This window comes from Catharus ustulatus, chromosome 16, assembly GCF_009819885.2.
Source record: "Catharus ustulatus isolate bCatUst1 chromosome 16, bCatUst1.pri.v2, whole genome shotgun sequence".
Lineage (NCBI taxonomy): Eukaryota > Metazoa > Chordata > Aves > Passeriformes > Turdidae > Catharus > Catharus ustulatus.
In genome coordinates, this window is record NC_046236.1 from 16,535,136 (window position 1) to 16,548,329 (window position 13,194).

At 41.1% G+C, this 13,194-nt stretch overlaps 1 protein-coding gene across 1 annotated transcript; it reads left to right on the forward strand.

The window, feature by feature from the left end:
* Positions 1–1,364: 1,364 nt before the first annotated feature.
* On the forward strand, positions 1,365–12,765 carry LOC117003639 (interleukin-9 receptor-like). The gene is made up of 10 exons (XM_033073659.1): positions 1,365–1,418; positions 6,112–6,167; positions 7,011–7,101; positions 7,508–7,616; positions 8,843–9,036; positions 9,723–9,868; positions 10,172–10,346; positions 10,518–10,632; positions 11,664–11,748; positions 12,226–12,765. Exons 3-10 carry the CDS (start codon positions 7,011–7,013, stop codon positions 12,763–12,765), a joined length of 1,455 nt encoding a protein of 484 aa, XP_032929550.1. The 5' UTR covers positions 1,365–1,418; positions 6,112–6,167.
* Positions 12,766–13,194: the final 429 nt, after the last annotated feature.

A 13,194-nucleotide genomic window follows, 5' to 3' on the forward strand; every position in this document is an offset into this window, starting at 1 on the left:
TTGTGTGCTCTCCGTTTCCATTTGTATTGATGGCCCCAGAACTGCTGAAGGAACTGTTTCTGTTATTGGAACACTATCTGACTGTGCATCTGATAGAAGGTGATGGTTTGGTGTTATGTTGGGCTGGAAGTTATCTCTGCTCACCCTAGGAGGCAGACTTCAGGAACAAGTGTGTGACACAAGGGTATTTAAAGAAGAGAAATTATTCACTTTGAAGCAAGGTATAACAATTAAGCTTTTGGTCAGCGAGTTGTCACTGTGGATGTGGAGGGGTTTGAAATGGGGGGTTTTCAGAGCCTCTTAGGAGCAAACTGCAAATGTCCATGATTTGGCAGTTCTAATTTGGAAATTTTCTTTTTCCCTGGAAGGATAGGGTCAAAAAGCAGGTACTGGGAGAAGCACCACAATCCATTCTGATGTATCAATTTGGAAATGTCTTTTTCCATTTCTGAATGGCCCCTGTTTCCTTGTCTCTTGGCCCCAGAAGCTGATACTGACAGACTTTAACTCAGTCTGTTCTTCGACTGCTTCTCTCTTTCTGTTCTCTGGCACTAGACCCATGTATGGGACTGACTTGATGGATCCAGGCTGTAGCACTGCCATTGCATCATTGCTGCTGGGCATGGGAAGATCTGTTCCTGATGCACTCTAGGATCAGAACAAGGAAGCATTGCAATGCTTGTTTGCCTTTGCTTCCAGAGCTGCCCTTGGAGCACAGTGCAGCAATCTGCTGTGGAAAAAGCACAGGACAGGGCAGCTCAGGGGTGCTGCAGGGGTCTCAGCACAATGGGCACAGATCTTGGGTGGAAGTAGTTTAGTTCCACATCCACTCAGGGCTAGGAAATGGCTTTAGGTCACTTAGAAAGCTATTTTGTTGACCTATTTTATATAAAAGTTGCAAGCAGATACTTTTCTATTCAGCAAATTACTTGGCCTTTTAAATGTTAACCCTTTAGCAGAAATTCCTGTTTCTCCATGACTAATGAGATATTACATATACAGCTACTTTAACCCAATCTGATAATCAGAGCAGTTTTTCATTGGTTCTTGAGATTATCTTTAAAATCTGCTTTATTATGCCACTGCTGCTACTGCCTGATCATCAAACCGCACAGCATAAACTATCAAGGGACAGAAGCAGTGTGAAAAGTAACATTTCTTTTGAGCTGGTAAGGCAGTTTAACATATTTCTGTTATATGCATTCCGGTATGTAATGTTAGGGGACGTCTACTGAGCTAAAAGATTGAAAAATATTTTCTTTATCTAAATGTGAAATTCTATATTTTTTTCTTGAACTAGGAACCTGAAGACCAGAAGTGTCTTTGCACTTTTGTTCTGATAGTTTGCTGAGCACAAGACACCTCTATTGTATTAATTCTTATGGATTGTGCTTGAAAGAAGGACCATCTTGAACAAGGTACTCCTCTCTGATTGCAAGAGATGCATGTAAAGGAATACAGCTAAAATAGTCCTCAGTGTTTGGGATTTTGCAGACATAAACATACTTTTTTAATGTATGAGTGTGTATGTATGTGTGTGTATGAATATTGCTGTATTGCAGTCATCCTTTGTAGCATCTTTGTTTTTGGGATCCAATTATATCACATCAGAAAGTACATGGTTGTTTGTGAGCATCAAATTGTTGGGGAAATGGCTTTCCAAAGCTGAAGAAAGGAAAAGGCTGGTTATATGAGGCTCTATCAGATAATATATGCAGATAGGAAAATCCAACTACTTTTTCCTTATTCCCCAGGATAAATCTCACGTGAGCCTGCTGTGCACATTTGATGTGCTTCTGTCAGACATGTGCTTAGAGGCCTAGATATTCAGAAGGTAGATAAGGTATCACTAATTTTTCTTAAAGGACCTACAAAAATATTTTCTTATAGACAGGGACGATTGTTTACAATGGGTACCCCTCTAATTACACATACCAGCAAAACAGATTGCTCTGGAGACTCTGCACTTCAAGTAACCTTAATGGATGAAGGGGTGTACCTGTTGGTACAGTCATGCTATTGTCTGTCACTGTTTTACTTTGTAGGTGCTAGTCACTGTCCTACCTTTCTTTGGTGCCTGTTTGTGCTGCCTCTGGAAGAGATGCAAGCAAAGTAAGGGATTATGGTCAAGGGAGAGCAGGTCATTTATGACTAATGGCTAAGATGTAAGGAATGGAAACTGAGCATTCAAGGGTCCAGATCTGCTGTGCCTGCTCCCACTGTGCACCATTCATTGTATCATAGAATCCTGGGATGGCTTCAGTTGGAAGGGGTCTTCAAACCCTCTGCCGTGGGCAGCAACACCTTGCACTAGACCAGGTTGCTCCAAGCCTCACCCCACCTGATCTGGAACCTCCAGCAATGGGGTAGGGATGTCTTTTCTGAACAACCTGTGCCAGCATCTCACTGCCCTCCCATGGAAAAATTTCTGCCCAATACCCCATGTAACCCTGGCATCTGCCTGTTGGAAGTCATTCCCCCTTGCCCCATCACTACGTGCCCATCTCCAGCCTTCTTATAGCTCTTTTATGTATTGGAAAGGGCTCTGAGTTCTCCCTGGAGCCTTCTCTTCTTCAAACTGAACAAGCCCAGCTCTCTCATCCTGTCTCCATAGCAGAGGGACTCCAGTTCTCTGATGGTCTGTGTGGCCTCCTCCAGACTCGCCCTAGCAGCTCCATGCTCTTCTTATGTTGAGGACCCCAGAACTGGCCATCATAATGCAGGGGGAGGTCTCACAAGAGCAGAGAGGTAGAATCCCCTCCCTTAACCTGCTGGTCATGCTGCTTTTGATGCAGCCCAGGATACAACAGGCTTTTTGTGCTGTAAATAAGCATTGCTAGACCTTGTTGAGTGTCTTGTCAACATCAGAATCTTGCTCTGAGAGAGAGAATGAGCAAAACACATTTTGAAAGAGTCCAGAGCCACTGCAAAATCAGTCTGAAGCTTCTGGCTTCCTCTAAGATTTAGGGGAGCATACAAGACCATGTGAATGAGCTGCAACAAGAAAAAATTATGTTGATTAAGCAATATCAGCTTATAAAAAAGTTGATGTCAGAAGCAGAGTAAAACCTAGAATTCCTGGCTGTCTGCTCTGGGCTGGCATATATCATATGTATCAAGGGATATCCAAGTATATTGAAGAATCTTAACGCACATGTCTCCATGTGAAATCCTTGTTCATGCTCTTATATGAGACTTCCTGTTTTATCAGACTTTTGTAAAACTGATCTTACTTGTAGTCATCCAAAAGTCAGAGACGTAAAAATCCTATTTTGTATTCATCCCTTTGAGCCCATTACATTTATCCATAACAATTCTTCTATCTCTATCTCATCAAACAGAAACTTCTTATCCTCCTTTTTAAAGTCACTAACAGTCTCTTCTTGTGCTCTTGTCGTCTCTCGTTTATCATCTAGAAGTTAACTCTATGATGTCAGCTTCTACCTCCCACTAGATGATTAAATCTACTTCAAATCATCCTCCATGCTACTGCTACACCTTGAAGGTGCTGCTTACAATTCTCTTGGGCTACATCAACCTCATTCTTCAAGTCTCCCTGTAAAGCTCTGCTTTACAGAGTTTCTAAAACCTAGATGGTATCTAGGCTACCCACACGCTGAGACTCTTGTCAACTGTTTGTACTACTTCCTCTCTCAGTGGTGTCTACCAAATAATATATTTTACCTTACAGATTCTTATGAGAAAATGTTATCCTTTTATTGTGCGTTCAACTGGACCCCAAATCTGTGGGTGAATCCCAGAATATGAATTTCTGGTGATAGATTAAGCAATAATATCTGTCTTTCTGTTCATAAGCAATCGAGAACATTTGGAAAATCTATGTTGTACAAATTCTGGTTAAAATTATTTAAAATTACTTTTGGGAGGTGGAGGTAGGAACCGTAGGAGGGGAGGGGAAAGGCACAACTGCAAGGCCTCATTTCCTTGAGCAGATAACAGGCAGAATTCTGCCCTGGAAACATAAAGAAAGGATGGAAACTCCACTGCAAACAGCTTGAGACCACTTTGGAAATCAAGGTCACTACCACCTCCTGGTCCTGATAGACTGCTGGTAGCATACCTGGTGTGTCATTTCAGGGCATCCTCTCAGACATTTTGTCTCTCCTGCACAGTGAACCTCATTCTCCCTTCTTGACACTAGTTCTCATACAGCTTTTCTGCCTTCACCCACAACTTTGCAGTGCTGCAGAAACTGGACATATTAGAATGCAGCAAAGCAGCAAGCAGTTTGGTCCCCAAGACATCCAGCTGAGAAGTTGATTTGTCTTCCACTGCTTGCAGCTGCCGTAGTTGTACCTGCACTGCTAGTACTGGGTTTCCATCTGAGCTAATAGGAAGACTACAAGTCTTGCATACATTTAGGCGAGAGGTTTCAGCAATATAGTTCCCCTTTGTGAAAATTCTTCACTTCGTTTCTGTCTAACTGTATCTACCTTCAGCATCCAACTACTGGACTCTTTCCATCTTTCTCTCGTAGATTTAAAAAATTAAAAAAGAAAAGAAAATACTTTTCTTCTACCTGAAATTATCATCTCATGTAAGATATTTATGGCTGGTGTGAAATGACAGCTTAGCCTTTCTTTTGGCTAACTTAAAGAGATTCACTCTGTAATTGTTGATTTCTGAGTAAAGTTATCCAGGACTAAATCATTCACATAGCCATTTTCAGAAGCATTTTCATATTGACAGCAATTTTTTGTTTAAAGTGTTGATTCCAACAGAAGAAATAAATTAATGATGTTACAAATGCTACGTTAGCTGCAAAAACTTTTCTTTTAATTGATATGTATCCACAGTCTGTATGTTAGCTCCTCTAGTTGGATCAATGTACTGCAGAATCTCATTCAGGTTATGTGCTACTTCCTGAAATTATTTTCTGATAAATCTTTCAGAATTCAGTGTTCCGTCACCCACGTATGGCTAACATTTATGGCTTCTAACACAAAAATTTGCATTTAAACACACTGCATTTGTTTCCAGGTGAGCTAGAGAGCCAGAAATGTCTAACACATTTCAAACATTGCAGAACTGAACAAAGAACTCCTTGCATGAGAGTGAGGGGAGTTAATCAAATTAGTAGCAATTACCTGGAAACATTCTGTCCTGGTTTACTTATCTTGACCTAAGTTTGTTTATTTGTTTGTGTGCCTGAGCAATTTCTTGTAAGCAGATGTATAATTCTACTTAATGCAGCTCTCTCTATTTCGTATTTAGTCAGTATTACTGTATTTATCACAGGGACCAAGAGCAAACCTGATTAGAATGATAAGCAGGACAGACTTCTTGCCTCCCAACCTCCCTCAGCTAAAATCAGCTGATGGTGATGCTTCCTCTCCACAACCCCCACCCTGAAGAAAGTCTGCAGCAAAACAGGATATTTATGAAAAACCCATAACTGAAGAGGTAGTGAAGTGAAAGCGAGAAATACTCCATTTTTCTTGATCAGTTTCTCAAACATCATAATTATTTTACAATTTAATTCAGACAAAGGACACTATAGGCAGGCATAATCACATGCAAGAAGTTATATGTGGATGCTGTTGACTAGCTTTGTGAAATTCATGACTGGAAGGATATTCTTGCTCATGGATCAGGTCACTTAATCTCTTCAGTAAAATAATCCTAATGATTACTATATCACAAGCTAAGCACAGGCTTTTTTCTTGCTCACTTCTATTCAAGACTGCTTCAGACCCTTTGTTGGTTAGAAATCACAATATTATTCTATAGTCAGGCTATGCACAATTGGACCTGTGCTAGTGTTGTACTTATTTTTTTCCCTATCCTGACACTCCTTCCCTTTTCTCCAGCCTCTTCTGAAAGAGAGATCATAATCTCTGGCAAATTTTGTTTGTTTTTTTTTTTGTTTTTTTTTTTTTTTTTCTATTAATAACTAACTCAAGCTCTTTTGAGATGGAACATTCCACCCTCTTTTTACCCCAGCTGTAAAGCTCAGTTCAGTGTCTATGCTAGTTAAGTAGTGCAAACACTGTTCCTTCAATATTTTTTTTTATTTCCAAGAAGCTGTTTTTGTTTATACTGATTAGTGGTCTCTGACTACAAACTCACTCCAAGTTTTCTGGGTTTCAGGTTCTTTGGAGCAGCACTCTCCTTGCAGCGGTGCTGGGCTCATTTGCTGCGTTCAGGTAACAGCAAATAATGCAAACCAGAAACATCTTTTTAAAACACCAAATACTGCTGAATAAAACATATCCTTCATGTTAAATGTTGCCATAAAAACATCAAATCAGAAACTTTTAGTGAAAAAGTATAATTTAAAATTAAAACTTTCACTAGGAGACAATTCAGAGAATGGAATTTTTGGTAAAAAAGAAAGAGAGTAAGACCAGTACAACCTTGTAGAGATGTAGTGTCCCATATTGTGAAAGATACACTTCAAACATCCTTACATTAGAATTGTGGTAATGACTAGACTCTAGGTATTCTATGTGTCCCAATGAGTGCTTTGACCAGGAAAACACCAGTTATTCTCTCCGTTTTCTGAATATGCAGAAATAATGTTGCTCCAGGAGGCCCCTGAGCTGCAAATGTCTGGAGGCTGAGAATGCTCAGAGATTGACATCTATGCTCTACTGCTACAATTCTCTCTAAGCATGTGGTTTTGACTATAGTAGAAACAGGATTTGGGGAAAAAAGAACATTGGTTCCAACCCACTGTGGCTCTCTGCTGCACTTAAATTGTCATAAACCAGATTAAAAAAATGGAGGAAGAAAGAAAGAACACCCACATCTTCTCCCACTCGATAAAATTGCAGGAACTGCCGATTTCCTTTCAGGCAGCTGGTGCTTTAGCACAAAGTACTGTTTACTGCCATGAGAAGAATAGTTCCTATAGAAAAAAAAATTATAGCTGAGTTGGTGCCCTCTGACAGATTCAGGATCAGCTTTTGGCAGAAGCATGCAGCTAACACCTCAACCCACTGGTAGAAATAATGACAAAACTGCTCTTAACGATTATTCTGTTCTAGATGCTATCTGGGATGGGAGGAGTTGTGTGGCACTTGGGCCTCCAGCTGTGCATTGCTGCTGCACTGCTCTTTGGTGGAGGAAGAGGGAGAGGTAAGAAGAGATTCTGGAACAGAACCACTGTACAAAGACAGGTACATGCCTGTGCTCAATTTTCATTCACAGACCCTTCAGTATGCAGCCCAAGATCTTGTGACTGCCCTTTCCCAGGTCCCAAGAACCAGTATAGCTGGCTGCCAATGCCAAGCCTAGGGGACTGAGCACATACTGGACAAGCTGAGCACCAGAAAAAGTGTAACCACTGCCCAAGGTCCCTGCTCTATGATCTTACACTCATCTCATGCAGTGAAGTGTGTTACAACAGAGTAAGAACGTGATGAGGAAGATCAGATGCAGTGTCAGCAATAGAAGTATTAGCAAGTAATGTGTTTATTTGATGCATTGAGCAAGGCATCATCCAGTGATGCATGAATCCAGTTCTGGTCTCCTTCCTCTACAGAGTTCTCTGGCAGCTTGAGCTGCCTGAATAACTACGTGACTACCGTGAGCTGCATGTGGGTAACAGAGGAGCCCATGGGTGATGGACCTTTCCACCTGCATTTCACCAAGTAAGACCTGCACACCAAGAGCTGTCTGTGGCAGCCCCAGCCCCCTGGCATGGACAGGACAGCTTTGAGAAGCAGAGATGGAGCCCAGTTGTGAGCTTTGCTCCCTCCATAGCAGGAGACCTGTGGCACAGCTAGCTCTGCCACCTCATCACCCCAGACCTCAGAAGCTGCTCTCCACTGTGCTCCCACAGCCTCAGGTCAGCAGCAAAGGTCACGTGCATGTGGCTGCATGATCCCCTGTCAGCTCCTCCATCTGTTCAGTGAACCCTTCTGGCAAGCATCTCAGAGCAGAGAACATTCCCTTCCCAGCCTCTGGTCCCCATGACCTGGGAACTTCCAGAGACCATCCTACATAAAGCTGCCTAATCAGCTTCTAATAATTTCTTTCCTTTTTGCCTAGAAATGAAACACCTAATGATTTAATGCATAATAGCAAATATAAAAATACAAGTCCAGTTATAAGTTTTAATAAGATGTTTAGAATATTATCTGAATAGTTTTTGCTCTAATAGAAAAAATCAGGTGAATAGTTTGCTAACTGATAGGATAACATGAGATGAATGTGTTTAGGTTATGTAGAAACATTGTGTTGACCACCAAGAACTATTACATGAGGGCAAGCCCCTCTGACATTAGATGCCTCATATTCTGCTATGGTTAAGTGAAAAAATAGGCTAACTCTTATTAATACTGGATTTTAAATCTAGGGAAAGATGGGCAAACTGATAAACTGTGATATCCCAGTTTCCTGTGGGATCACATGCAATGTGAAAAAATTGTTAATAAGTGGCTAAACCACAAAAAGACAAAAAACCAACTTCCAACATGTTTTGCTGTCAGTACTAGTTTGTAGTGAAAGAGGACTTAATGTACAGCTTGTTGTTACCTCTGTGCTATGCACTTGTAACCAACTGTCCATTCACTCCTTCCCCCTACCTACCTCCTTTCCTGCAGTGATAGCAGCTCTCTCACTTTCAGAGGGAGGAGGGAACAGCCACTGGATGCTATGTGCAACTCCTGTGAGACCTCTTGCTCTCAGCAGTAAGGTTATAAAGATGTCTTCTTCCTCCCTATCCAGCCCTGCCATCCATCTCTCTTTCAGATTGCTGGTTTGCTTACTGTCTGCACCAAAGGGATTCATGCTCTTCCAGAGTGTGGTGGTCTTCCACAAATTGAAAAACAATTGTATGACTTAAAAGAAACTTTCAGCCTTTTTATTCTTCTAGCCTCTGGTCAAAGGGCCACAATGCCAGCTGCAAACTGACTGCCACAGAGAGCATGCAGAATCAGTACCACTGCAAAATTCATTTAGCCAGTCAGATCTTGGATACAGATGGTTACAGAGTCTCTCTGCAAGGAAACTTCTTTGGACGTAATCACACATACACAGCCTTTCCAGAGTACAATCCCCGCAAGCACAGTAAGTATGAATCAGGACAGCTGTGAGCTGAGGCTCTGCCCAGCAGCTTCAGGATAGGTCTGATATGCTGCCTAACAAAGCATGTCTCAGAGGTGGCAAGGGAAAACAATGAAAACGATCAAGACTGCCCATCCCCAGGGGGTGCACTGTGTGAACTACACCAGTAAGGATGCAGTTGCTGAGTCTCTGCATCCTGAGTTTTCCTGGACTTCAGAGGGGCTGGCGCTGGAGTACCATTCAACAATACTTCTCATCTGCATCATGTTTTCTTGTGCCCTGGGTAATTTGCAATTGGATTGTTTCGATTATTTGTTTGTTTTGTTGTTTTATTCTTCTCTAAGAAATTATGTCATGAGGAGTCATGGATTTAACTGGAATATCCCATGGCCTGGTACAAGATACTAATGCTCAAAACTTATCCACATCCGTGGTATGTTGTAAGAGCAGAATGGGATATCCAGAGTGGTTCTTTGCTTGCAAGATCAACCTTAGGGACTACTGGAGTTATCATTAATTAATGTCAGATCTGTAGCTATTCTGATGCTGTAAGCTAACTACTGCTAGTGTTAGTATCCCTCTTTAGGACCCAGTTTTATCTTCCATTACTTCAGTCCTCTAATATCACGCATATTCTTTTGTGGTGTTCCAAAGACTGTGGAAAAACACTCCACCTCCTCTATTTGCAGTAAAACTTGATCCACCTTTGAACATCCAGACCAATGCTACTGCCAGCAAGTGCCAGATATGGTGGAGTGTGTGGAATGTGCCTTGGTACCTCACTGAAATTCTCCAATATGAGTTGCAGTATAAGGAGTACAGCATGTCTTGGGAGGTAACAGTGATCCTGCCTTGCTCTTTGGGTACAAGGGCCTTGCCACTCAGCTCAGGGCTCTCTAGCTGACTTAAGCTGGCCTTTCTGGTTTCCCATATTAAGGCTGAGAGATTTTCCGTATAACAATACTGAAGTTCAATAACTTTTATTCTCATGATCACTGCATCCATCATCATTCAGGCCCTCTTCTTGCATCTAAGACAAGAAAATCTGAAAAAGGGAAAAATCAGCAAAAAAAGAGTATTTAAAAGATCATCCTTTTGCCCAGTGTCATCAACAGCAATGCTTTGTAATACTTTGCAGGTTGCATGGAACAAGACACTACCCAGTTCACTGCCTCAGGTAGAAATTGAAGCCACAGAGCTCCGCAGTGGCATTGCTTATGCTGCAAGGGTTCGCTGCAAAGTTTCTGAAAATGAGAATTCATACCACAGTCAGTGGAGTGAGTGGAGCCAGACAACAATGCTTCAAAGAGCAGGTAGAAAGAATGTTGTTTGCATCTTATTTCATTTCTTTTTTATGCCCATATTAAAAAAAAAAAAGATACATGGTAAAATGAAGGCTTTTATTTACAGTGCTTTGTTATTTGGGGCTCTATCTTGACTTCCAGACTTTCTGTTAAAAAGTTTCGTGCTAATTCTTTTCCTAGATGTCCCAGAAGTCTCTGAAAAGATTCTAAATACCAAAACTATGCAATACTTATTCATTCCTCTGAGTTTTGGCACTCTACTCTATTTGTTCTGGAACTGCAAGCTTTCCTCAAGGTATGTGATTTTCATTAAGCTCCCCTTCATCTTTATGGCCTGAAAAGGGTAAATCAAGAGTTGCTAAATCCTCTTTCCTTCCTGCTTCTGCTGCACAGACTCAGTCATTTCCAAAATGTCTTTTGACAATCTTGAAATGTGACATGTTCCTCAGCCAATGATAGTTAATGACCCACTATACAGTCCTTAAGGAGACCAAAGTACCTTGAGGACTCCTAAATTCAGCTAAAGCCCAAGGATGATAATATCTTGGAGTTAAAGAAATTTAAGCAAATGGAAATATTTGATGTTTCATGTAGATAAATTAAAAGTGCAAGTACACAGCAACCCATAAAGGTGGTTAAACTGATGTCAATGCTAAGTCATGTGTAATATTCCTGGCAGGAGTCAGTAGGTAAAATACCAACATAGGCAAACGAAACTGACTCATTCATTTGAGATCAACTTGTACAGAGAAAAAAGTGTTTTCAGAACCTTGGTTCAACCATCTTCTGCAATTTTTTATGCCGGCAGAGCATAGGTTAATCTCCTACCTCTTTCTCTTTTGCCTTGACATACATTGCTATGCTCCATATATACATCATTCTTAGAGAAACAGGATACGTGATGTCCACATGTTAAAATATTTTTATAGGATAGACTCCAATAAAGGGGCAAGGATGTCTGGCAGAATTTCTCTGTTTAAATGTAATGAAACTAGAACTCTTTAACTTTCAGAAACAGTGGTTTAGATCAAGTAAGCTGATAAACAAATGTTTAAATAGCTCGGTGCATTTAATGAGTAATAGACCAGTATATAAACTTTGTGATACATTCTCAAGAAGCCTATGAGACTGTGCTTCAGGTTAGAAACATTAAATGCATGCACAGGTGGCAGAAAAATAATTGCATGGAAAGTCAGAAATTACGATGAGTGGGCTTCTTGTCCAATCTTACTAACGTAGGTGTGGGGAGGTTCACCTAACCAGTATCATGGAGACAGAACACAGAAAAACTCTCAGTTTTTATTAAGTGTTGTCTTCTCACTTTAGGGCAAAAAGCCTTGCCTGCTTTAACATTCCCACACCAGCTGCTTTCTTTCAGCCACTCTATAGTTTGCACAATGGGAATTTTAAGGTAAGAAATAAATTTCATTTCTTTATTATGACCCTCTGTTCATAACAGGAGGATTTTTTTCCTAGGATTAATAATTCTAGCTCCTGAGCAGAGTTACTAACATGTGGTTTGGATCTTCCTGAAAATTTATAGTTTCTCATTTTCCTGCTTCCACACACTAGCTAACCACCAGAGCCTCTGGGCAGCCTCTTGCTCCTTAGAAGTGGAATTCTTCCTGTGGCTCCCAGACCAAATGTAAAAGGTGCACCTTTTCAAAACCAAAGCAATACCAACAGCTTGCATTATATTGTGGTGGTGTAATCTTGTAAAACTTCTCGTAAAATTTGGTGAAATTAGCTGGTAGGTTTTTCACCCTGTTATTCTACTTTGCCTGTTGGATTTGCACTAAACATCTGGACTGTCGTGCCAAAGCCATAAAGAAAGGTTATTTTGGAATATGTATGCAAAATGACCCCAACTTATTGATGCTTTCATTAGGACTGGGTTGGACCGAATGAGGCTTGTAGCCAAGTTGAAAGAGAAGAGGCCAGCAACTCAAGCAAAGTGAATGCAGATAGAGTTTCTGATCTAAACACCCAAGAACTGATTTCCCAAGCCTCATTGAAACCTACAGGACGCACAGATATGGTTACTGCAGAAGAAAACTTTGCATTTGCCTCAGGTCCAAGCCAGCAGTATGTCCCCAGCAGGTATATAAAAGCAGAAGAGATAGAGTTGTGGCCAGGACTCTTGTTTGCACCAAACCATGCTGGTGATACCACTGGCCTGAAAATCTCTGAAACAATTAAAGACAACCTTGAGAGCCCTAGTGTTGGAAGGAATTATCCCTCTCACTCACAGTATGGAAAGGGTGACTTTCTTAGGCTTCAAGAATCTTTGGGAATAGCAGATGTGTCCTTCGGTGGTAGTGACTATTGTACTTTGTGTGACAATGATACCACAGGAGGTTTGATTTCTGCTGAACTAGTGAAGCTTTCTAATGGCAATAGTCATGTTAAGCATCAGAAAGATCAGTGACTTTCCCTGAGGAGCACTGCCTACAAAGTTCCTTGTGTTCTCCTATCACCTCCCAACTGTTGCAGACAGTTTCAATCATGTATCATTTTAAAATACATCCTCAGCTTCTGTACTTCAGAAGAAGATTGTGAGTCAGTCCCCTGTCTAGCAAATACTACCCCTACAGGCATGACAAACCCTGACCCTGGCAACATCTACGGACCCAGAGACTATGCCCTTCCCTAAATGAACCTCCTGGCTGCAGATCTAGTAACCCTCTTGTGGAAGAAGGCAGCAGCAGACCTGCTGTTTTCCTCAGGAAGAACTATTAGTGTGCCTCTTGGAAACAGCAGCATTTGAAAGTAATGAACCATGATTTAAACTCCATCACTTTGTAAGAACTATGCATGACTTTTCATAAAATCATGAGAAACTATTTTTGCTTAAGAA